We start from the raw sequence: 25,976 nt of genomic DNA, 5'->3' as shown, positions 1-25,976 counted from the left end.
ACAGGAGAGATGAGAAGGAGAAGGGGCTGCTCTGTCTGCATCTTCTTGGTGCCTCCTCCCCTTCTCCCCAGTGTCTCAGCGTTCGTACAGCCAACGCTCTGTCCTTGGTCTTCCAGCACTCTCTATCTGGGTGTTCTCCGCTGGAGAGTTAACTCAACCTGTGGCTCAAAGTGAACATCTTTATGATGATGGCTACCAAAATTACATCTTCTGTCTAGACCTTTCTCCTGTATTCTGTGCCAATGTATCCAACTGCCTGTACCAGTCAGGGTTCAATCAAGGAAGCAAAACTAGTTACAGCTGTCTGTCTCTCCCCTCCCCAAATATCCACACTGATTTTTCCCACACCTTTTCCAGTCTTGACTGAATATCACATTATCTGTGAAGACTTTTTCCTCACTGCCTTGTTTAAATGTGTGTGTCTGTTTGTCTGCTTTTCTCTATAGCATTTATAACTCTTAGTCCACTTTATCATGTACTGTATATTTTGTTTATTGTCTATTTCCGCTAGAATAAATACCACAAGAAGAGGGATTTTTGCTTATTTTGTTTTCTGCTATATCATCTATGAGCTTGGAGTAGTGCCTGGCACATAATAGGTGTTCAATAAAGATTTTTAAAATGAAGCTGGAGAGGTGGGAAGGACTAGGTCAAGTAAGATCTTAATAGGCTGGGGGAAGGAATTTGCGTTTTCTTAGACTGTCCTTACATCTCATCATAGAGGTAACTACAAGGGATGATAATAAAGAAGCATCATCTTCATCAGACTGGGGTTCAAGGATGGTTGTATTTTGAGCAGGGTTGTGGGAGTTGGGGTGGAGAAATGGAGAGAAGAGGATCTTGGACCTTTTAAAAGAATTACCTTATGTCTAAAAATACTTTGTTTCATATATTTTATCATTTTAGGACTCAATTATCTGTTAAAAAATACTTTAAAAAATACCACAGAGGACGTTAGTTCTGAAAAACTCTACCAGGGAAGTTTAAATAGCGTTAATTATGAGTAGAGGGGAAATCTGCCATTGAAAAAGCAGCCTCTGTTTTAAATATGTTTCAACTTACATAATGGGAGATATATTTAGACTAGTGGATTTATAGAACATCAGAGAAATTATTCTAATTGCTCTACATAATTTGCCTAATGCTTTTCCAGCTGTGGTATACATAAGAAATATGAAAAATTATGTAGCCGCTTTTTTCCCTCCAAAACTTCTCATGATTGAATGTTACTCTGGAGCTTTTATTTGTAGCATCTTTCTGTATCTCTTCTTTTTGGTTAATGAAAAATAAGATGAACATTTCAAGTAAGCAAAAATTTTGGCTCTAAATACCTAAGTGATATTTGTTTTCTCCTTTCTTTTTAAAGGTAACCTGCCGAAATTTCGTTGGGATACAGCTCAAGATTAATCCTCCAGCCAATAAAGTGACAGTTATAGGACAGCGAACAGATGTCCTTAAAAAGCTTATCTCTTCAGGTTGGAACCAATCTTAGCTTGAAGCTCTTTCTCTCTTCTTCAAAACAAGATTTGCTGTTGTGTTCTGCATGTCGAGTCTCCCATAATTAAAGTGTTTGCAAAATGTCTTTTGCAGATTTGACTGAAAATAATCCATTTGATATTTACCATCTTATGTTGCTATAAATGTCACTTAAGGGGAATTAAAATTCATGTCTTTTATTAGTTTAATCTGTAAGTTAAAGAAGAGAAATAAGAGAAGAGGGAGAAAGGAAATTGATGGGAAAAAGTAAAGGAGAGAAAAGACTGTTAACTTGTTGGTTTTTAAAAAAGAGTACAGCAGAAGATTCTGAAACATCATGACTCCTTTGCTTTTAGCTGGTGAGCCCTCTTGGAATGTTTTGGCAATGTGGCTTATAGGAATGAGGTGATGGGAAGGGATGAAAATGGAAGTAATGCCTCTCTCAGTGGTGGTTTTCCTGTCTCTGATTTGGGTAGAGGAAAGAAATGCAGGTCTTCCCTATGATATCTCCTGCATTGACAGGCGGGTTCTTTATCACTTGCATGACCTGGGATGCCTTGATGTGTTTGGATTCTTTCATTCATTTATCTATTGATTTTAGGTATGTATGTGTGTATGTATTTATGCATTCATTCATTCATTTCTTGAGTCAGGCAGCCATTCAGTCATTCAGCAAATATTTATTGAGTTTCTACCTTGTGTTAAGTGCTATACTAGGTCCTGAGAAACTGGGAAAGATTGAAGGCAGGAGAAGGGGATGACAGAGGACGAGATGGTTGAATGGCATCACCAACTTGATGAACATGAGTTTGAGCAAGCTCCGGGAGTTGGTGATGGACAGGGAAGCCTGGCGTGTTGCAGTCCATGGGTCACAAAGAGTCGGACACGACTGAGCAACTGAACTGAGTGACTGACTGAGGTCCTGAGAATACAAAGATGAATGAGACTAAAGATTTGTTATATGATTTACAGCCCCCTGAATGAGACCGATAAGTAAGCCAGAGATGATAGTGTAGAGTGGTAAGGTCTCTACTGTTGTGACTCCTGCTGCTGCTATAAATAATAGTTAATGGCTAGCATAATTTTTGAGAGACTCTATGTAATTTAGTGGGGTTATCATGAAAGTAAAAGGCGAAAGTTGAGAGTAGAAAGGTTGGCAGGAATTGGATAATAAGGGGTCTTAGAAGGTAGGGTAAAGAGACTCAGATTTATCAAGGGAGCTAAAGGGAGCTAGTTACAAGGGTTTAAAGAAGGAAAATGAAAAAAGACACTTCAGCAACGTGGGGAATAAGTTGGAAGGAGGCCACACGGCGGCAGGAGAGCTGCTGCTGCCTGCTTTTGGGTTTACAGATGTGATGCAGTCCTGGACTTAGACAGTGAGAACAGACGGGTGGGCAGCTGTGTGCTCGTTGGGTGAGGGGGATGCACGAGGAAGGGAGGGGCTCGAGTTGCTTTGGTTTCTGGCTTGAGTGGCTAAGTGGTTGTGGCATCTTCGTTCTATCAAAAAGTACTGAAGTGGGGGGGCAGGTTAGAGGAAAACATCTTTTCTATTACTGAGTTTGAGGTGTCTGAATAATAGCTAAGTAGAATCATCCAGTCAGTCAGTGATCAATGCAAAGAAATAGAGGCAAACAATAGAATGGGAGAGACTAGAGACCTCTTCAAGAGAATTAGAGACACCAAGGGAACTTTCATGCAAAGATGGGCACAATTAAGGACAGAAATGGTATGGACCTAACAGAAGCAGAAGATGTTAAGAAGAGGTGGCAAGAATACACAGAAAAACTATACAAAAATGACCTTCATGACCCGGATAATCACATGGTGTGATCACTCTCCTAGAGCCAGACATCCTGGAATGTGAAGTCAAGTAGGCCTTAGGAAGCATCACTATGGACAAAGCTGATGGAAGTGATGGGATTCCAGTTGAGCTATTTCAAATCCTAAAAGGTGATGCTGTGAACATGCTGCACTCTATATGCCAGCAAATCTGGAAAACTCAGCAGTGGCCAGAGGACGGGAAAAGGTCAGTTTTCATTCCAATCTCAAAGAAAGGCAATGCCAAACAATGCTAAAACTACTACACGATTGCACTCGTCTCACAGGCTAGCAAAGTAATGCACAAAATCCTTCAAGCCAGGCTTCAACAGTATGTGAACTGTGAACTTCCAGATGTTCAAGCTGGTTTTAGAAAAGGCAGAAGAATCAGAGATCAAATTGCCAACATCCATTGGATCATTGAAAAAGCAAGAGCATTCCAGAAAAACATCTACTTCTGCTTCATTGACTATTTCAAAGCCTTTGACTGTGTGGATCACAACAAACTGTGGAAAATCCTTAAAGAGATGGGAATACCAGACCACCTGACCTGCCTCCTGAGAAATCTGTATGCAGGTCAAGAAGCAGTAGTTAGAACTGGACATGGAACAACAGACTGGTTCCAAATCAGGAGAGGAATACATCAAGACTGTATATTGTCACCCTGCTTATTTAACTTATAGGCAGAGTACATCATGAAAGATGCTGGACTGGATGAAGTACAAGCTGGAATCAAGATTGCTGGGAGAAATATCAAAAACCTCAGATATGCAAATGACACCACCCTTATGGCAGAAAGTGAAGAAGAACTAAAGAGCCTCTTGATGAAAGTGAAAGAGGAGAGTGAAAAAGTTGGCTTAAAGCTCAAAATTCAGAAAACTAAGATCATGGCATCTGGTCCCAACACTTCATGGCAAATAGATGGGGAAACAGTGAAAACAGTGACAGACTTAATTTTGGGGGGGGGGGGGCTTCCAAAATCACTGCAGATGGTGACTGTAGCCATGAAATTAAAAGACACTTGCTCCTTGGAAGAAAAGTTATGACCAGCCTAGACAGCATATTAAAAAGCAGAGACATTACTTTATTGACAAAGTTCTGTCCAGTCAGAGCTATGGTTTTTCCAGTAGTCATGTATGGATGTGAGAGTTGGACTGTGAAGAAAGCTGAGTGCCGAAGAATTGATGCTTTTGAACTGTGGTATTGGGGAAGACTCTTGAGAATCCCTTGGACAGCAAGGAGATCCAACCAGTCCATCCTAAAGGAAATCAGTCCTAAATATTCATTGGAAGGACTGATGCTGAAGCTGAAACTCCAATGCTTTGGCCACCTGATGCAAAGAACTGACTCATTTGAAAAGACTCTGATGCTGGGGAAGATTGAAGGCGGGAGAAGAAGATGACAGGGGATGAGATGTTTGGATGGTATCACCAAGTCAATGGACATGAGTTCGAGTAAACTCTGGGAGTTGGTGACGGACAGGGAGGCCTGGTGTGCTGTCATCCATGGGATCGCAAAGAGTTGGACACGACTGAGTGACTGAACTGAACTGAACTGATGATTGGATACACCAGTGCGGCACTCAGAAGATTTGTATTTTCATCACCAATACATTGGTAGTGGTTGAAATCAGAGGCTTGAACAAAGTCACCCAGAGAGTGTTCTTAGGAATATGGACCTAGGGATGCCATCACTTTGGAATCTGTGTCAGTCAGAATGGGCTGGGCTATGTAGCAGTCATGAACGATTGCTGAATCTCATTGCCATAACCCAAGGAAAAGTCTGTTTTTTGCTCATGCTACTGTGTTCAGTGAAGTGAGCAGCTCATCATGGACTGATGGAATGTCCATCTTGACACAGGCTTCCGTGATTGTTTTAGAGGCAGGAGACAGAACACTCATGTTATCCTCTAGGGCAGCTATAACTGGAGGCATATAGGAAATGGTTAAGACTTTGAAGTGAGACCACACGCATATACCATACACTTTGTGCTAAGGGCTTTACGTAGATTATTTTATTATTATAGGAACTGCAATAAAGTTCACTGGACGTCAGGCACTCTGATAAGTGTTTTGTGAGTATTAGCTTACAACTGCCTGATGAGGAAGGTTTGCTGTTGTCTCCATTTTTTAGCCAGTAAAAATAATGTTTTGTATATTTTTCATATTTTATAATTTTATTTTATTTTTTTTTATTAGTTCTACCTTTAAATTTTTTTTTTTTTATTAGTTGGAGGCTAATTACTTCACAACATTTCAGTGGGTTTTGTCATACATTGATATGAATCAGCCATGGATTTACATGTATTCCCCATCCCGATCCCCGCTCCCACCTCCCTCTCCACCCGATTCCTCTGGGTCTTCCCAGTGCACCAGGCCGGAGCACTTGTCTCATGCATCCCACCTGGGCTGGTGATCTGTTTCACCATAGATAGTATACATGCTGTTCTTTTGAAATATCCCACCCTCACATTCTCCCACAGAGATCAAAAGTCTGTTCTGTATTTCTGTGTCTCTTTTTCTGTTTTGCATATAGGGTTATCGTTACCATCTTTCTAAATTCCATATATATGTGTTAGTATGCTGTAATGTTCTTTATCTTTCTGGCTTATTTCACTCTGTATCAGGGGCTCCAGCTTCATCCATCTCATTAGGACTGGTTCAAATGAATTCTTTCTAACGGCTGAGTAATATTCCATGGTGTATATGCACCACAGCTTCCTTATCCATTTGTCTGCTGATGGGCATCTAGGTTGCATCCATGTCCTGGCTATTATAAACAGTGCTGTGATGAACATTGGGGTGCACGTGTCTCTTTCAGATCTGGTTTCCTCAGTGTGTATGACCAGAAGTGGGATTGCTGGGTCAAACACATGAAAAGATGCTCAACATCACTCATTATCAGAGAAATGCAAATCAAAACCACAATGAGGTACCATTACACGCCAGTCAGGATGGCTGCTATCCAAAAGTCTACAAGCAATAAATGCTGGAGAGGGTGTGGAGAAAAGGGAACCCTCTTACACTGTTGGTGGGAATGCAAACTAGTACAGCCGCTATGGAGAACAGTGTGGAGATTTCTTAAAAAACTGGAAATAGAACTGTCATATTTTATAATTTTATATTCATAGTTTATATATAAGTGAGATGATGGCTCTTTAAACTGATACTTGAGGGTGGCACATTTTCTGCAGTTTTATTGGCTAAAGTCATGTGGCCACATCTCACTTCAAAAGGGGAGCGTAGTGTGATTGTACTCTACTCCAAGGATAAAGACAACTATGTGAAGAGCCCTAGTGACTGATGGAAAAAACAGGAGAACCCATATCTGAAAGAAACTGGGACGTGGCGTAAGAGGTGGGGGTGCACGGGCTGAGAGTGGAACAAATAAGGCCGAGGAGAGAGAGAGTGTGAGTCAGCAGTCAGAGGGGTCCGCTGAGATGCGGGGTTCTGTCCACTGTATGTGGGAGGCCACTGTCCCGGCCTTTCTGCTGTGACACCCTCACCTCAGGGTCTTGCTCTAGCTGTTTCTCCTTCCTGAACTGCTCTTCCCCCATCCAGATGGCTCTCTGATAAACCCCTCACTTCCTTACAGTCTTCGTGTGCCTCTCATCTTTTCAGTGAGGCTTACCCTGACCATTCTATTTGTTTTTTCCATTTATTTTTATTAGTTGGAGGCTAATTACTTTACAATATTGTAGTGGTTTTTGCCATACATTGACATGAGTCAGCCATGGATTTACATGTGTTCCCCATCCCGATCCCCCCTCCTGCCTCCCTCCCCATCCCATCCCTCTGGGTCTTCCCAGTGCACCAGACCTGAGCACTTGTCTCATGCATCCAACCTGGGCTGGTGCTGACCATTCTATTTGAAACTGCATCCTGCTTCCTTCCTTCCAATTCCCCTTACCCTAATAAATGTATTCTTTTTTTTTCCTGTGAAGCACTTATAGCCGCTTAACACATTCTATAACGCAGTTTTTAAAAAATTGTATTTATTGACTACTAGTCTGTCTCCACTGATGAAAGGTAAGCTCTGTGAGGTCAAGGACGATTGGTTTGTTCGTCGATGGAATCCACATGCCTTCATCAGTACCTGACACGTGGTAGGAGCTCAGTGTCCGCTTGCGGAACGACTGACTCTAACAGTAGTGGTTTCAAAGCAGTGGTTGTCAGCGCGATGGCAGTCTTGTGTGTGGTGGGTGCGGCCGTGGGAAGTGTGCCTGCTCAGAGGTGCTGAGTGAGCGCTGCCTTTGGTGAAGCTTAGACGTGAAAGAAGAGAAAGAAGCGGGAGCAGCCAGAAGGGAAAGTGGAGCCCAGGGGGTCTTTGTTTTACTTGTGTGGTTGTTTTAGTAGAAGAAAAGGAGGATATTTCTATATTAAATGGAGAGAGCCAGGAGAGAGGGACAGCCCGGAGAGAAAGATATTTGATCAGGCAAGGAGCTTGAGCATAAACGAGGCAGAAAATGGGATATACGGGGCTTAGGAGGTTGGGACACCCCTGATGCTAGATAGGAAAGGAAGGAGAGAACAGGTTCAAACGCAGGAAAATTTGTAGATGGTAGTGGTAGAAGTTGAAGGCGTCTTTACCGGGCATTAGAGATTTTCTTAATGAAGCAGGGGGTTGAGAGCACAGCCAAGGTTGAGATTCCAGGAGGGATGAGAGGTGGTGGACTGGAAAATAGGAGAAAGGAAGATGGGAGGGCTGCAGAGCAGTGTAGATGATCCAGTTGAGTAGGGTTGGTGACCATGAACTTGTAGGTTTTACCGCCAGTGCTAAGTTATTTCCTCATATTCAGTGAACAACAGGAGGACCAGCTACCCCTCATCAATCATGTGTGACTAGTTCCAAAGAGCATGTTTCTTCCTGGGTGTGTTTTCCTTTTCTTCATCTTGTCTGTCAGACCTCTGGAGAGCCCCCAACTTGGGATCCATAACTCAGAATGTGATTTATACTGCCCCCTGCATCCTAAAAAGAACTGGCAACAAATGTGAGAAAATATGTCAAAAATGCTTGTTATCAATCTTCTGGTTACCGGGGGGTGGGGGGTTGGGAGAGGGGTGAATTGGGAGATTGGGACTAACATATACACATTATTATACATAAAATAGATAACTGTTAGGGACCTGCTATACAGCGCAGGGAATTCCACTCAGGACTCTGTAACGAACTCTGTGGGAGAAGAATCTTCAAAAGAGTGGATACGTGTATCTGCGTGGCTGATTCTCCTTGCAGTGCAGCAGACACTAACACAACAGTGTAGATCAAATATACTCCACCAACAACGAAAAGAACATGCTTGTTATCAAAATGATGGCTAACATCTAAGAGCCAGGAAAAGCACACCTAGGAAAACTCTAGACCCATGTGACCAGGAGGTGCTTAATGGCAATGACTGCTATGTGTCAGGAAAGCACGTTGCCAGTCTGTTGTTAGGTTATATTTGGAAAGGCAAGAGGTGGGTGGTAGGGCAGAAAGAAAGATGGGGTCCTCAGGCTTCAGTGATCCTTTGAGCTGGTTCTCAATGGTGGTGGAGGCACAGCTAGTTTGAGCGATGAACAGAGTTGTTGTTGTTTAGCCTCTAAGTCACGTCTGATTCTTTTGTGGCCCCATGGACTGTACCCCTCCAGGCTCCTCCGTCCATGGAATTCTCCAGGCAAGAATACTGGAGTGGGTTGCCATTTCCTTCTTCAGGGGATCTTTCCGATCCAGAGATCGAACCTGAGTTTCCTGCACTGGCAGGGGGAGTCTTTACTGCTGAGTCACTTAGGAAGCCCATGGACAGAATAGGAGTATTCAGATAGATAAAATCTAAAAAATATTGTAATGGCAGTAATAATTGATTGAGCCAGTACTTTATTATCTTCTGGTGGCTCAGATGGTAAAGAATCTGCCTGCAGTGCAGGAGATCTGAGTTCAATCCCTGGGTCAGGAAGATCCTCTAAAGAAGGGAATGGCTACCCACTCCAGTATTCTTGCCTGGAGAATTCCACGAACAAAGGAGCCTGGTGGGCTACAGTCCATGGGGTTGCAAAGAGTCAGACATAACTGAGCTACTAACTCTTCAACAATTGTAGGAGGTAGATATTGTTATACTTATATTACACATTAGAGAATTAAATGTTACAAGTGAGTGCTGGAATCATGATTCAAACCCTGGTCTGTCTGATTGCTCACAGGGCTCCACTGAGCTATCAGGTCTGTCTGTCATTTGTCCCTTTTCAGGTTAGATTCTCTTCTTAACTTACAGCATTCAAGAAAAAATTTGCTATATATCAGTAGTCCTGGGGAGACAGATATTTTATTGTTACTTGTTATGATAGTTGCACAATTTTAAGATGATCCTGCATAACTACTACAGGTTTTGCACTGAACCTTTATCATTAAAATCTTAGCATCCCCCTGATAGCGCCTTATAAAACTTTAGGACCTCTGTGTCTAGGAGCATAATTTGGCCTGTGCTTTTGGGCTTATTGGGCAAATTTTTAGGATGCTGAATTTTTTTTTCAGTGTACTAAATTCAGATCATTAATGTGTTTATAAGCATGATGGTCCTTATGTATATCACCATGACATGTTTGCAATTCTTAAAAGAATTAAAAAAAAAAGACCAAGTATACTCCTGATGGTTTCCACCCCAGATTGCTGCTTTAGAACATCATAGATTTTCTTTTGGCATAATAACATTTGGTGATAGTGCTTGATACATTTAATTCTTCAGAACAGATAACTGTAACGCTCTGGTGCCTAGGAACATTTGGTATTCTCATTATTTAACAGCATTCTATTCTCCCTCTAGCTATTTAATAATGCATATGTAATTTGGTACAGTCTCTGTAGGATTTGGAGGAGTGAGAATACCTTACTTTATAGATGATTTTTTGTATGGATGAGTAACCCGCCTGCTTGTTAGGCTTCAAAGGGGTGATAACTCTGTGGGTCTGCCTTTTATTGTAGCTGTTTTTGCTTTCTGTCTGGGATCTCTCTCTTCAGTTTTGACCTTCCTGGCGTCTAAGTTCTCTAACAGGATAATTCAGTCATCACGTGTGTTGGAATTTTGAACCCTTTGGCTGGTGTGTTTTATTAGTGCCTCTGGGCATTTGGACTGATGTCACCAAAAGTGTAGAAAGTGGCCCAAATTTTGTATCACTCACTGGGATCCTTCCCTGTTGAGCCCATCTCTCTGGAGTCATTGGCATTTCAATTTTAATGTCTACACTGGTACATGAGAGACGTAGTAAATCTAGTCTTTTCTCTCCTCCTCCTCCTTATTTTTACCTATTTCAAACTGTTGAGGCTATTAGTGCCTTTAAAATAGCTTCTGAATTATCCATAGAAGTTCTCAGAGAGGGACCCCTTGAGACAGAGATGGCAGAATAAGGCCTGCAAGCTAATGATATTTCCTTATTGTTTTGCATCATTTATCTCCTGTAGACAGCCACCAAAACACCAACAGAAGCCTAATTAGACAATAAGAGAAAAAAAGGGTATACTAGGGCTTGAAAGAAGGGAAAAAAAGTAAGGTAAAATATAATTTAGGAAAACAACAAAGAGGAATGATTTATAAGCATATATTTGCTAAAAAGTAGCAGTATGATTTTATTCAGAGCCCGTATTTTAAAGATGGCAGACATCTCCCCTTTTCCCTCTTATAATCCCTAATCGCTGGCATGCCTTTGTGACTTTTACTCCAGAACGTAAGCTCTGGGAGAGCAGGGAGTGTGTCTGTTTTGTTCACTTGTACCTGCTCGGCGCCTGGCATGGCACCTGTGCTGGTGCTCAGTGGGCATTTTTAAAACATATGAGCGGCAGTCATCATGTGAGCTCCATTTACTAACTGCTTCCTCCGTGACCAGTGCTGTGCTGGACATGTCACAGACAGGTTAAAACATAGTGTCCAGTAACTCCTGGAGGTAAATTTTTACCATCCCAGTTTTAACAGATCTTGCAAATGAAGGCCTGAGAAAGTTACTGTCTGAAAATATTAGTATGTGAGGGCTTCCAGTTTCCTCCTTTTCCTTGCTTTGCTGAACTTCTTTCCCTCATCTCACTCCCTATGGAAGAAAAAAAATGCAAGCCAAGCTCTTGAATTCTGGCAGGAAGAGTGGAGAAACAAAGCAGAAACCTATGATCTTCAGGGCGTTGTGCATAAGGGTTGGGGTGGGAGGGGAGAGGGCATGCCTTGTCAGGACTCATGCAGGACTGTGCCTGCTTAGAGGAGTGGGGTGGTTGAGACAAGGTGGAGGGGCAGGAGAGCGAAGTTGGCAGGAGAAGAGTGTGACCTGTGCCTCATTATTTGATCCTCTTAAATGTGTGACAGGGAAGTGTGTCATGAGTGAACTTGCTGGGGGCACAGATGCACCTCTCAACGTGGCCGTGTTCCTGGTTTGACCAGAGCCTCCAGGGTTTCTAGACATCAAGGTGTAATGAAAGATGGGTCTCCATGGCTGTTGAATGTGACCCCATGTTATTAATTTCACCAAGACTTCACTGGGCTTACAAGGACCCCAGACTTAATCTGTATTATTCTCAAAGTATCTCTGTGCCCACATTAGCAGGCCTTAAATTAGGATCATTGCCTGTTCCCCAAATCTGACACCCTTTGGGAAACTATTTGGGAAAGGCATCAGACTAAAACCCTGCTTCTCTCTCTTATGTCTTGTAAGAGCTTAAAACAAGTGTCATGTTTAAAACAAGTCATGTTTGACTCTTTGTGACCCCATGGACTATATAGCCCACCAGGCTCCTCTGTCCATGGGATTTCCCAAGAAAGAATACTAGAGTTGGGTTGCCTTTTCGTTCTCCAGTTAAGACAAGTGAATGTCCCTCAAATTCACTTTTCCTCCTTTGTAAAGTATGAGTGACATTTATCTCTACTAGTTGTAGGATACTGTGACAATAAGTTGAGATCAAGGCCTATGGAAGTGATTATTAATAAAGTTTGTTCCAAGCATTTAGCTTTGAAAACTGTTGTTGTTCATTCATGTAATAAATATTTATTGAGCACATACCATGTAATAGGTACAGTTATAGGCCAGGGGTGAATTCAGTGGATAAAATAGGCAAAAATCTCTGCTCTCACAGAACTTGCATTTTAGTGGTCAGAGACAATCAATAAATAAGTAAAACCCATAACAGATCAGAAGCTAACGGGTGCTGAGAAGAAAAGAAAACTTGCGACAATTTTGAGAGTGATCAAAGAAGGCCTCACTGAGGAGTTAACAGTTAAGTCATAAGCTTGAGAAGCTGAGGAATCAGACCTGGGGATATTTGAGGGCAGAACGTTCTAGGACAAAGTGAACCACCGGTGCCAAGACCCTTGGGTGGAAGCATGCCAATGTGAGAGGGAGTAAGGGGGAGAAAAGTAAGGTCACAGGGAATCTCTTCTTGGTGGGCCTTAGAGGTCACTCCAAGGACACTGGTGTATGCTCTAGGTGATGGGGTAGTCTTGGACAGGGGTGTAACATGAGATAACTTATATTTTAAAAGGGATAGCTTATCTTTTAAAAGGGGTCCTCTGGTTCTTTGTTGAGAGTGGCAAGGGTAGAGATGGGGAGAATGGTTAGGGGGTGGTCGGAGTGATTCAGAAAGAGATGGTAGGTCTTAGAACACAGTGGAATGGAAGTGGTGAGTAGATCTCTGGAGAGATGGTGGTGCTCCAGACATTTTCTGAATGGGGAGCCTCCAGGTTTGTTGTGAATTTGACTTGGGGCTTGAGATGAAATAACAAGTCAAGGATGATGCCAGCTTGTGGTCTGAGCAACTGGAAAAATAGAACCACTCTTTAATAAGATGAGGAAAGACTATTAAAGGAGTAGGTTTAGGGAGGAAAGATTTGGAAATCAGTTGGGAACATGCTAAGTGTGAGATGTCCATTAAATGCCCAGCAGAGGAGACCAGTGGATAAGTGAGCCTGGACTTCAAGAGAGATGGGGCCAGAGATAGAAATTTGGGAGCCACCAGCATGTAGACACTTAGACTAGATGAGATCATCAAGGGTGTGAATGTGTTACTGAACTGAGTTCTTGGACTCTTTAATCAATAGGAATTGATAAGGGACAGGATGAAATTCAGGCAAGGCTTCACTGGGACTTATGCTACAGCACAAAGGAATGAGAAGTAATAGGTTCCCTTCCTTGGTCTCCTACTGGCAGGGGAGCCAGTTTCTGAAATTGGGCGTGAGATCAGGTCAGCGTGCTGGCAGGGGAATCACCGAGGCTGTCTCCCCGTGCCCCGGCGGTTCTATGTGCAGCACCTTGCTTTTGCTCCAGGCCCCAGAGATGGCAGATGCGTTTTGGCCTTTGTGTATGTTATTGTTCATGATTTGCCCCAACTGTGCATGCACACAGTTGTTTTTAGTCCCTTATAGTTTCTCTGTATTCTATTGCTGGAGGAGACGTTTGTCCAGATGCGAGTATTCCAGTAAAGGGTCCCAGGTTCCAGCCTGTCTCAAATGTTAGTTAAGAAGAAAAGAGAGGCAGTCTAAGGGTTGTGCCTTGGGACTTTCAAATATTAAGAGTTTGGGTTGACGAGGATGAATTAGCAAAGAGGGCTAAGAAGGAGGGGTCAGTAGGTTGGTAAAGGACCTGTAAGCCAAGTGAAGAAAGTATTACAAGGAGGAAGGAGTTAGCAACCGGGTCAAATGTTGTTGAAAATTTGTGAGATAAAGGCTAAAAATTGAACACTAGATTTATTTTAGTGAAGATCCTTGGGGTGAAATAATTGGGGAAAAGTCTGCTTTAAGCAGGTTTAAGAGAGAATGGGGAACAATGAAAATAGAACTTTTTGAGGACTTTTATTATAAAATGGAGCAGAGAGATAGGATGGTGGCTTGAAGGGAAAGAAGGGTCAAGAGAAAGCGTTTAAAAAATTTTTTTAAGAAGTTTAGATATAGTCTCTGTGCTATACTTTATAGTTTCAGAACTTACTTGTCTTTTAATTGACATTTGTACCTTTGGGTCACTGTCACCCGTTTTGCCCACCACCCCGCAACTCTGCCTTTGGCAACCACCAGTCTCTTCTCTGTTTGAGTTCGATTTTTTTAGATTCCAAATGTATGTGAGATCATTCACTGTTTGCCTTTGTCTGTCTGATCAGGGCTTATCTATGTTGTCACAAATGGCAGGGTTTCCTTCTTTTTTATGGCTCTGAATAATATTCCACTGGGTAAATACCACATTCTCTCTATCCATTCATTTGTTGATGGGCCCTTAAGTTGTTTCCATGTCCTGGCTATCGTAACTAATGCTGCAATGAACACAAAATTTTTGATGATTTTTAAAAATAGGAAAAAAAGCAAAACAAAACGTTGACTCAGCAGAGGGAAAAACTGGTGACTGGGAGGAGAGAGGAGAATTGCTGGAGTGATGACCTTGCAGTGCAGATGGCAGGGGGACTGGGGGCTGTGTGGGTCTCGGGGCAGGGGCTTGCAGGAAATCCACTTGGGGTCCTGCCATTTATTCCCACTGAGGTAGGAAGCAAGGTCATCAGCCCTGAAAGGTGGATAAGAAACAATTTCCACTCCTGTTTTTTTCTTCACCTAGTAGCCAATTAACCATTCTCTAATCACTTCTACCATTGGGATTTCCCGTGTCCCTCCCTCATTCCCACTGCTCCCACCTTAGTCAAGTTCAAATCATACTATGTCGGTGTTGTAACCTCACAACCTCTCAGCCATCACCCTCTTTCTATTGCAGCCTGCTGTGCATACAACTGCTGGCTCACGCTTCCTAAAATATGAATCTCTTTCTGCCGGGGTCTTACTCAAAACGCTTTCTTGGCTGCCCATTAAAGAGGATGAAGGCCACATACGCAGTGAGGGCTTTAGGCCTCTGGAAACCCTTCTTGGTTCAAAAGGACTGGCTGTGTCATCTCACTGTGCCTTGCATTGCCACTTTAATCCTGATTCCACCCTCTCCTGTGCAAGCTGGTTCTGTGACCCAAGGGACGCTGAGACTTCTCTATGCCTGATTCTCCTCATCTGTAAAAGGAGGATATAATGGGACATACCTCTTATGAGTGTTGCTAGAATTTAATGAGACTGTCACAGTGTTTATTTAGAATAGTTACTCAGCTATTCTTTTTGAGATTTTTTCGATGTGGACCATTTTTAAAGTCTTTTTTGAATTTGTTGCAATAATCCTTCTATTTTAAGTTTTGGCTTTTTGGCATGTGGACTCTTAGTTCCCTGATCAAGGCTTGAACCCCCAGCCCCTGCATTGGAAGGGAAGTCTTAACCAGTGGACCTCCAGGGACGTCCCAGATTCAGCTCTGCTCATTCTATCTGAGACCCCTTCCCTTACTTCCTGATAATCTTCCCTGTTCTCTAAGACACAGCTGGCATGCCTTTTCCCCCCAAGAACTGTTTCTTGCTCATCCTTTCCTTCCTGCACTGATCTCTCTTCTTTCTCTCCATCCTTTTGGCCTGTCCCCAGACACTCATAAAGGGTGGATTTCTTGAGAGCAAAGGTCATGCCTCTTAAGCTGTTACAGCCCTGTTCCCTAGCAAGTTGCTGGACTCTCACGACTTCAGATTTGACAGGGGTTATTTGACCTGTTCAATTCGTTGAAGGGGTAAATTTGTCGTTCAGTCTGAAGCCTGTGTGTCCTCTCTCCCATGTGCTTGCTTCATGGCGTATGCAGCTGGTCTGCAGCCTAATTCATGGGTCTGTCCAGAGACCTCACAGCAACTCTGCCAACATCTGCCCTTCTGGCCACTTTTCAGGATGCCTTTTCAGTTCCATACCTGTTTATGGCTTCATCTTCTTTTCCTCTGCTTTCTCCAGTGTTAGAAAGCTGTCTTTTCCTTCTCTTAAGAGAGCAATTGCCCATCTCCAAGCTTCTTTGTTTCCTCCTTTCGTCTCTTTCCCAAGGCACCTTGGCTTTGAAGAGGGTGCTGAAAAGGAGCAGATTATTTCATCTTTTATGATCAGCAAAGGAAAAAGTAGGAGGCTTCATAAGGAAAATTGGCAAGATCTAAAGTTATTTGCATTTCATACGAATCAAAAGTTTTCTAAGTTTTTTTTTCTTTTTTTAAAAAGAACTGTCAAATAAAACAAGAAAAAAAAATTGATCTGAACATTGAAACACCTGCTGCAGACCTGGGGGCTTTGAATTTAGCAGCTTTAGTTTGGGCTCAAGAAATTCTCTGAATTAGAAAGGCTTTTGCTTCTCCTTGGCTTGCTGCAACATTTCATTTCTAACGTCACTCTTCCCTTTCCTTTCAGAATACAGCAGAGCCAAAGAGCTCCTCTGCGTGCCTGTGGATGTGACAGACACTCTGAGATGTTTTAGAGAGACCTTGGAAAAATCCAAATATCACAACAGATCAATCCGGCACAGCAGAAAGTTGCTTTCGTTATTTCTCGCACAGACACAAGGTGAAATACAGTCATTAATCGCTCCTATGCACCTGCGGGAATGGGTTCTGGGACCCCCTGTGGATACCAAAATCCGTGGAGGCACATGTCCCTTACAGTCAGCTCCCCCCTGCCTGGTATCCATGGCTCTGCATCTCCAGAAACAGAGGGCTGACTGTGCTTGCTCTGTGTTCCTATCTCTTTATTTCCACAGGGTACCACCCTGTGGGTCTACCTTGTTCTGCAGTAGGTTCCTTCTTCCCCCACTTGCATGCCCGCTTTCAGCTGCCTTTCGCTTTTTTCTTCTTGTCCAGTGGATCACACCTCTGTTTCCCACACTTGATTCCAACCAAAGCACTGCCTCACTCATCTGCTTGTATGCCTTCTGAGTATACTCCCTTGAGTGGAGTAAATAGGAAAGCAGTGTTAATGTTTGATTCCATACCTCTGTGTCCTTACTATTTGCTTTGCAAGTATGGTGCTATCGTCTTGTTTTATTTTCGTAGTAGATGAATTGATTCGTACAGAATTAACTACAGTCTTTACCAAAGCACTACTTTATCAATGTCAAACAAATAGATGCATTTTAATATACACACCAGTAAAATTCCTTAGTAATACCATAGATTTTTATCTTAGCTTTAAAAAAAAAGATATTCATTATGTTTGGTTACTTTACACTTGTATTCTCCCTTCTCAAAGTCTGTTGATTTGTAAGCTCAGTCAAAGCAGGGCTTCAAGTGGTTAACCTCAGAGAGAGAAAGGATACTCAAATGTAGGTTAAGAAATCCCAAATTACCTACATTTAGGTAATCTAAAATCCTAATTTATGTTTATAATCCTTACTGTTCAAGTTTATCAGAATAATAAAATTACATTTATTTTAATAAACTTAAAATAATAGTATTTTAAAGTTATTAATAATAGATTTAAATTTAGCATCTAAGATGCTAATATTCTCTGAACTGATATTTTTTTTTTATTAGTTGAAGGCTAATTACTTTACAATATTGTAGTGGTTTTTGTCATACATTGACATGAATCAGCCATGGATTTACATGTGTTCCCCATCCCAATCCCCACTCCTTCCTCCCTCTCCATCCCATCCCTCTGGGTCTTCTCAGTGCACCAACCCTGAGCACTTGTCTCATGCATCCAACCTGGGCTGGTGATCTGTTTCACCCTTGATAATATACATGTTTCAATGCTGTTCTCTCAGATCATCCCACCCTCGCCTTCTCCCATAGAGTCCAAAAGTCTGTTCTGTACATCTGTGTCTCTTTTTCTGTTTTGCATATAGGATTATCATTACCATCTTTTTAAATTCCATATATATGCGTTAGTATACTGTATTGGTCTTTATCTTTCTGGCTTACTTCACTCTGTATAATGGGCTCCAGTTTCATCTATCTCATTAGAACTGATTCAAATGAATTATTTTTAATGGCTGAGTAATAGTCCATGGTGTATATGTACCATAGCTTCCTTATCCATTCATCTGCTGATGGGCATCTAGGTTGCTTCCATGTCCTGGCAATTATAAATAGTGCTGCGATGAACATTCGGGTGCACGTGTCTCTTTCAGATCTGGTTTCCCCGGTGTGTATGCCCAGGAGTGGGATTGCTGGGTCATATGGCAGTTCTATTTCCAGTTTTTTAAGGAATCTCGACACTTGAGCTGATATTTTAGAAATTAAATCAATTATTTTTTTTTACAACTACTGACAGAAGTTTACTTATGTATATAATATATGTATATGTGTATGTATATATGTATATATATATAAAGTATGTATGTATGCATGTATGAATGCCTATATGTGTCGTTGTCGCTCCCCTTCTCCCCCTAAAAAGCACTTGTTATGATATGTACCCACAGATTTTGGTTGTATTGTCCACAGACACACTTTACATTAAATTAGCCCGCCATATCATGTTTTTGAGCTTCCCTGTGGCTCAGATGGTAAAGAATCCGCCTGTAATGCGGGAGACCTCGGTTCGATCCCTGGGTTTGAAAGGTCCTGTGGAGGAGGGCATGGCAACCCACTCCAGTATTCTCGCCTGGAGAATATCTATGGACAGGGAAGCCTGGTGCGCTATAGTCCATGGGGTCTCAAAAAGTGGGACACAGCTGAGCGACTAAGCACAGCATGTTGTGTTTAAGCTCCTTTGGTTATGGTGCATGTTAACAGTGGGGAAGGGTGTGAATTGAAAAAAAAGTAGATACAGTTCCTAAGGATGGTTTACACCACTTCATTCTGAATCTCACCTAGTATTAATACTAAGATACCTTCAGAAGTTTATCTCCAGTCCTTGGCTGTAGACCTAAATCCATTTTAGCTTCTCTCTCCCTCAGGTTTTTAACTCCTTCCCCTAGAATATTTTCCCCTTTCTTTTCCTTGTGTGTTCTCTGACCTTACACAGACACAGATTCTTTCCTATTTCTTTCCCCTCAGGTCAGAAGTACCTGTATGTTGCGCCTATCCCAGAGGTCTCTGCCCCAGAGGCAAACTAACATCTTACTGTTGGAAACTCTTTTAAGAAAGTAAACTCAAACTGCACAACTTCTCCCCCTCCGCCCCCCACCCCAATCCCCAGGAGGAGCAAAGCATTATCTCAAACTTTGCTTTCCACCAAACTGCCCTCCATGCTATTCCTTCTGAGGTAATTCGAGTGTAGAGCACGTTGACGCAACAGACCCTTCAGAAGGCTCTTCAGAAGGCAACAGAGCCCCTCGAACTATAAATGAGGCTCAACTCTGTGTAAGCCCTTCCTTCTCCCTTTCTATTTCTCCTAGTTTTTCCCTCCTCATAAACTTCCCTTCTTTCTCCATTTGTAAGCTTCTTTTTAAATTTTCCCGTGAATTTAGGAGACAAAGGAGGAGTGAACAATTTGAAATTTGCTCCTGGGAAGGTGGAGTTCTCCCTGGGGACAGAAGAGATGCACATGCCGACGCCCCCCGACCTTTCTCAGGAGCACTTCCGAGTCTTCAGCTCAGTGGAGAAGAGCAGGCTTCCCTCCTCACAACTCGGACTCGTGATTTCTTCTTATTATGAAACTATTAGTAAGGTTTATTCATTATATGTTCATTTTCAATATGATCTGCCACATTAATGTTGAGATTGCATTTGGTCTTGAAATGATACCTTTTTTAATATATTTTTTATTGACGTATAGTTGATTTACAATATTGTGTTAGTTTCATCTGTATAGCAAAGTGATTTGGTTTTATATATATGTGTATATATTTTCAGATTATTCTACATTGTAGGTTATTACAAGATATTGAATATAGCTCCCTGTGCTGTACAGTAACTGAAATGTCATCTGTAGAAGTGTGATGAAAGAGCTTGAACATAGAGTCTATTCATCACACCCTTGTAGGCAGTAACAGAGCAGTGAGGAGACAGGCCGCTGCCAACCCCCTCCCGTGATCGTCTCCAGCCTAGCTGTTGCCATTGCGAGATTCTAGGTGCCCTCCCACTTATCCCGTTTTAACTAAATCTGTGACCCGTTTATTGAGATGTGGCCACTGTTACGTGCTTTTGCTTTGCCCCGGCTGGTTCCATTTTCCTGGTCTTTCCACTTGATTTGGCTTTTCTACAAATTCAGCAGTATAAATTCAACATGTTGTAGACCCAATGTTCCCCTTTTTTATAACAGGAAATATTCCCCCTTTAGTGCCTGAAATAAACTTTGTATTAATATACTCTGCCTATACACATTATTTAAAAAAATAAATATGAAGTTCTAAATATCAATTGAAGGGTAAATGAAATGAAATCACTTTTTAATAAAAGAATCTATTTGTTAATATGTAAGAGGTTAGGTGGGCTTCCCAGGTGGCCCAGTGATAAAGAACCTGCCTGCCAATGCAGGAGATGTGGGTTCAATCCCTGGGTTGGGACGATCCCCTGGAGAAGGACATGGCAACCCACTGCAGTCTCCTTGCCTGGAGAATTACACAGACAGAGAAGGCTGGTGGGCTGCAGTCCATGGAGCTGCAGAGTCAGACATGACTGAGCAACTGAAAAACAACAGTCGCAGCAAGAGCTTAGGCGCCGGAGGCACAGAGAAGCGGTCAGATGCTTGGACATGGTGCGCACGGCATACAGGGTGCACGGGAAGATGGCAGCTGCAGACGCAGACTGATACAAGCGTATTATACTGGTTACTCAGGTACTGTTAGCACTGTTAATTTTGGTGCCATGATGTTCTAAAATGGCAAATGTAGGGCCTTCTAAACAAAAACAAAATATTACGGGGATTGCGTTTCTGGAAAACTGCACATTTTGAAAACATGCAAAAATACCCTTTCTATGTATAAAATGAAGTTAGATGTTAGACTCAGATAATTGTCTACAGGTTTCTCATCTTTTTCCTCCCTGTGGGGGAAGGTTCTGTCCATTGCAGGCCCCCCAGTGCCAGGTCCTCACTGAGGAAACACTAGCAGTTGCCCCATTGTGACAAATAACAACCCCCTTCCTCAGATTTCTAAAACACCCACTAGCCAGTGGTGCTGCCCTCATTAGGAACCAGTGCCATGTTAGATGGGTGTTTTTTTGGCTGCACATCCTGGAATGCATGCATTCCTCAGAAAGCAACAACAAATTCAGGTGACAGTAAAGCTGTGCTTTTCTGCATTTGGGTGAGGGAAGACTCTGATATGCTGCACTCTTGTCACATCTCTGACCCAAACCAAACCATTCAGGCCTTCCCGTCTGCTGTAAGGCAGTGTTCGCGTTTTCCCCTTGGCATTCAGATGCCTCAGTAACCTCACCACTACTGCTCTTCAGCCTCCCCCAAAACCGCATTCTGGCCACACGTGACATTTCTGTGTTTTATACCCAGTCCGGTCTCCCTGCTGTGCTTTTTCTGGATTCTTTCTCCTTCACCATCTTGACCTGCCTCACTCTTATTCTATCTGCTTTATTCACGTTTCCTACCTGTTAGATCCAATCTTTTTTCCTCCCTCTTAGAACCACTTTCCTACTCCCTAACATTCAAACAGAACATCGTTTGTTCTCTGTGGCTATATCATGTGACATTTAGAGGGTCTATTAATGTCAAGTTTGCTTATCTACACAGTCAAGGTATAAAGCAATTTAAAATATTCTTGCATATATAAAGGAAATATTTTACAGGGACTGACATTTGTTCTTTCACTTGATTAAAAATACAGATGTTCTTCAAACCAGCAATCAAAGAAGTCTTAATGTGCAGGCATTGCATGAACTTGGAAATCTTCTCATCTTCGCACAAAAGAAAAGGTAGCTTGTTTACTGACTAGTAAAACAAGGAGAACTCTGTTCACTTGAAAAATGTTTAACTATTGTGAGAAAATGCACCATCTTTCGTAAATTTTAGTTCTTGGATAATATTCCATTGCTGTGTTTTAGTCATCAAATGCTACTGGAGAGAAATGGTTATGAGCAATAAATGGCACAGATCCATTCTCTAACATTTTGATGAAAATGTTTATTCAATGCATTTTCCTTCCTTTTTGAAACATAGATTTAACAACACAGATCTCATGCTGCCCAATGCCCCGTTTCTGTTTCAGGGCTGCTTTTAAGTGTTGGAGTCAGGCTCTGGATAATATTTTCAGAAAAGAAGATGTGCTCCATACATGGAAGGAGCTTGGCAGCTCGCTCACCAATGCCACTGATGGCCAGTTACCTCCAGGTTCCAAAGACTACAGTGAGGAGCTCCTGTCCAAAGGCGGCATCTGGGGGTGTCTGCAGGGAGCGGTGATATCAGCAAAGATAGCACAGTGCGTGTGACGCTGGAGCCGTCTGTGTGGGACCTGGGGCCTTCCTTGGTGGGCCACCCCCCGGGCCACGTGGGGTGCCTCCCACACACGGGGTTCGGGGCAGCTGCTTTCATGTCCTGTGGCCTCTTACACACTTCACTTGTTTGGAGCAGCTCCGTTCATGCCGTGTGGCCTCTTACACGCTTCACTTGTTGGCGCTGTTGCTTGTTCAAGACCGTCCCCTCCCCCTGTAGCCTGGCCACCTCTGGGATGCGAGCACAGCATGGGCACAGGTCTTTGCTTTGTTCACCACTGTCTCCCACTGCCCAGCATGGAGATGGCATTCAGTAACTGTTTGCGGAATGAATGACCGAGTGGATGAACAGTTGGTAGGTGAGCAAGAATAAGTGTGGAGGCAGGCCAACTGAGGCTTAATTTAAGAGCCTTCTAATAACTCTGGGCGCCCCCCGGCAAGTTACTCATCCTCTCTGAGCCCACTATTCTCATCTGTAAACCATGGTGACAGAAATTACATGACATACCGTATTCATTTGCTAGTACAGACTCGTGACGGAATACCATTGTGTGAGAGACTTACCGTCTCACAGTCTTGGAGTCTTGACATCTGAGATTGAGCTGTTGCCAGGGTGGCTTCTTCCGAGGCCTCTCCCCTGCTCATAGGTAACTCTTCTCAGCCTCTTCTCACAGAGTCTTCCTTTCTGGGTGTGTCTGTGTCCTAAGCTTCTCCTCCTGTAAGGACACCTCTCATATGGGATGACGGCCTACCCTAATGACTTCGTTTTAACCTGATCACTTCTTTAAAGACCCCATTTCTTAGTCACATTCTGAGGTTACTAGGGGTTAGGATTTCAACTTAGGAAATTTGGGTGTGCTTATGTGTCAGTGGCTCAGTCGTGTCTGACTCCTTGTGATGCCATGGACTGTAGCCCGCCAGGCTTCTCTGTCCGTGGGATTTCCCAGGCAACAATAGTGGAGTGGGTTGCTACTTCCTTCTCCAGGGGATCTTCCTGCTCTGGGGATTGAACACGGGTCTCCTGCATTGGCAGGCAGATTCTTTACCACTGAGCCACCAGGGAAGACCCAGTGGGGCATATAATCAAGCCCATAACACAGACTGTATTAGTTTCCTCTTGATGGTGCAGCAAATTCCACAAAGTTCAGTGGCCTGAAACAATACTGATTTATTGTCTTACGGTTATGGAGGGCAGAGGTCCTAAAATCCAAGAGTTGGCAGGGCTGAGCTTCCTCCAGAGGTTCTGGGGGTGAATCTGTTGTTGCCTGTCTCATCTTCCCGAGGCCTCCTGCATTCTTTGTCTTCTGTCTTCAGGACCCACAGACTTTCATCTTCCTTTTTGTCAGTATGCTTCTATCCTCACATCTTCTCTGACTCTGACCCTCCTATCTTTCTCTTGAAGGACCTTGGTGATTACACTGAACCCACGTGGATAATTTAGTAGAACTTTCCCTCCCATCTCAGGGCCCTTAATTTAATAACATCTGCAGGTTTTTTTTTTTCCCCACTGCATCATATAACTGGAAGGAGCTTAGTTTCCCGACCAGATCATAGATTGAACCCTGGCTGTCTGCAATGAAAGCGTAGAGTCCTAACTGTGGGACACCAGGGAATTCCCTTCTTTTTTTTTTTTTTTTTTGCCACATGAGCAACTTACACATGGGTTTAGGGAATTAGGATGCTGGTATCGTTGGGCAGCCGTTTTTCAGCCTGCCACACATGACATATGTCGAAGTCTTATCACAGTGCCTTATGTCTACTTAGGACTCACAGATATCTTAAATATTGGATTAATGTGAAAAACATAAAAAGTATGAAGAGAGTAGAGGTATAGCTTTCCGTTATCTCTGTCGTTACAGTATAAGGCATGATAGGCAAAACATCTGCACAGTATTGTGAGCTGTAGAGAAAATTTTTAAAAACAGTAACTTGTCTTAGTTCACGATCACATTGTTTTCAGAGAATTAGCATTTGGGCAAGGGAAGTATGGAATTACCATTTTAAAAGTATAAAACGTTCAAAGATTTTTTTTTTAAAACTCTGTCGTTTGATTTTTCTTTTGCTCTCCTGAGAAGGAACTCTTCCTTTCACACACACACACACACACACACACACACAAAAACAGAAAAGCTGAGAAAGGTTCCCAGCTTGAAAAGAACAGCTTACAGCATTCCTGCCTGAGGACACCTTAGCCAGAGGTCTCTGGGCCTCTGAAGTTGTTACTTAGTGATTTTCAATCAACAGAAAGTCATTTCCTGGGTTACCCAGCTGAAAGTCTGACTTCACAGGCTCTGTGGTACTCCAGGGGTTTTGGCTATTCTTGGAGACTCCCTGAGGAGAAGAAACTTTTCTCTCCCACCGCTCAGCAGGCAAAGCACCTCACAAAGAAGCTGAACTCAGACTGGTGGTATTAATACAGTGAAGTCCACTGGTGTTAAAATAAGACTTAGGAGAAGGTAATGTGGTTTATAGTCACAAATGCGAGTTTCAAGACCCGTATAAAGAAAACTCAGACTCTACTAAGGGACATGAAATGAGACAGTAATAAACACAGAGTTACCTCAATCTTTGGTGGAAAGATTTAATATCATAAATGGATCCATAATTTGCTGGTGAGGAAATACAGTGTTTCAGTCTATGAGAAGAAATTAATTAATTGTGCTCATCAAAAAACTTTAAAATTGTGCACCTCCTTTCCCCCAAAATTCCACTTCTAGGGATTTATCCACTGGAAGTAATAGGACAAGTGCTCAAAAATGTAGGTACGACAATGTGTGTTTCAACAATGGAAAAAAACCAAATGGAGATGAATATTTTAATGCTCTGGTACATGTGTCTGATAAAAATATTAAATTCTGTAAAATAATTATATAACTGATTATGTTCAATAATAGAAAATTTGTTTATAAAAATATATATTGCATAATTTCAGTCTTAATGTGAATGTGCATCTGTATAATTATATATAGAAGGAAATCTAGAAGGAAATTAACTGAAATGTTACTGGTAATCATGTTTAGGTGGTAGCATTATTGGTGAATTTTCATTTTATTTTTTTCTGTCTTTCAGTGTTTTAAATCTTACATGAGGATATAGCACTTTTAGAATTAAAAATTAAAATTTTAACTTTAAATTAAAGGCTACTTTAATTTTGAGTTAAGATCTATGAATATTAGAGTAAAAATATTCGTGGAACATTATCTCTGAATCAGTTTCTTTTTCTTAGATTTATTCAGACATTGGATGTTGAAAAGAGAACCAACTGTTGCCTTTTATCAGCATTCCTCTTTCAGGTAACACTTCATATGCGTTGTTCTGTAGTAGCACAGCCATTTAATTAGTAAAAATTTTTTAAAATGCAGTGGTTTATTACATTCATAAAACTGACATTAGGAAAATAACATGAACCTTGATTAAATATCCTACGCCCATCTTTCCTTTGATGACTGAACCCCTGTGGCATTTTTACCTTTAGTATCCAGCAGGGTCAGTTTTCTCGTGTTCACTATAGATGGAGAAGTTTTGCAGATAAGGAAAC

The 25,976-nt window shown here is 42.2% G+C and overlaps 1 protein-coding gene across 1 annotated transcript in view; it reads left to right on the top strand.

Moving 5' to 3' along the window:
- Positions 1-25,976, top strand: part of CFAP54 (cilia and flagella associated protein 54) — a 294,342-nt gene that overhangs the window by 141,775 nt on the left and 126,591 nt on the right. Inside the window, exons 39-44 of the mRNA XM_061125597.1 lie at positions 1,367-1,475; positions 16,521-16,673; positions 19,522-19,716; positions 21,835-21,922; positions 22,216-22,425; positions 25,665-25,731. Coding sequence (XP_060981580.1) covers positions 1,367-1,475; positions 16,521-16,673; positions 19,522-19,716; positions 21,835-21,922; positions 22,216-22,425; positions 25,665-25,731 — 822 coding nt within the window. The remainder of the gene's footprint in view (positions 1-1,366; positions 1,476-16,520; positions 16,674-19,521; positions 19,717-21,834; positions 21,923-22,215; positions 22,426-25,664; positions 25,732-25,976) is intronic.

This window comes from Dama dama, chromosome 22 (assembly GCF_033118175.1).
Source record: "Dama dama isolate Ldn47 chromosome 22, ASM3311817v1, whole genome shotgun sequence".
Classification (NCBI taxonomy): domain Eukaryota; kingdom Metazoa; phylum Chordata; class Mammalia; order Artiodactyla; family Cervidae; genus Dama; species Dama dama.
Note: the sequence above shows the minus strand (reverse complement) of the source record. Positions and strands in the feature narration are given on the sequence as shown.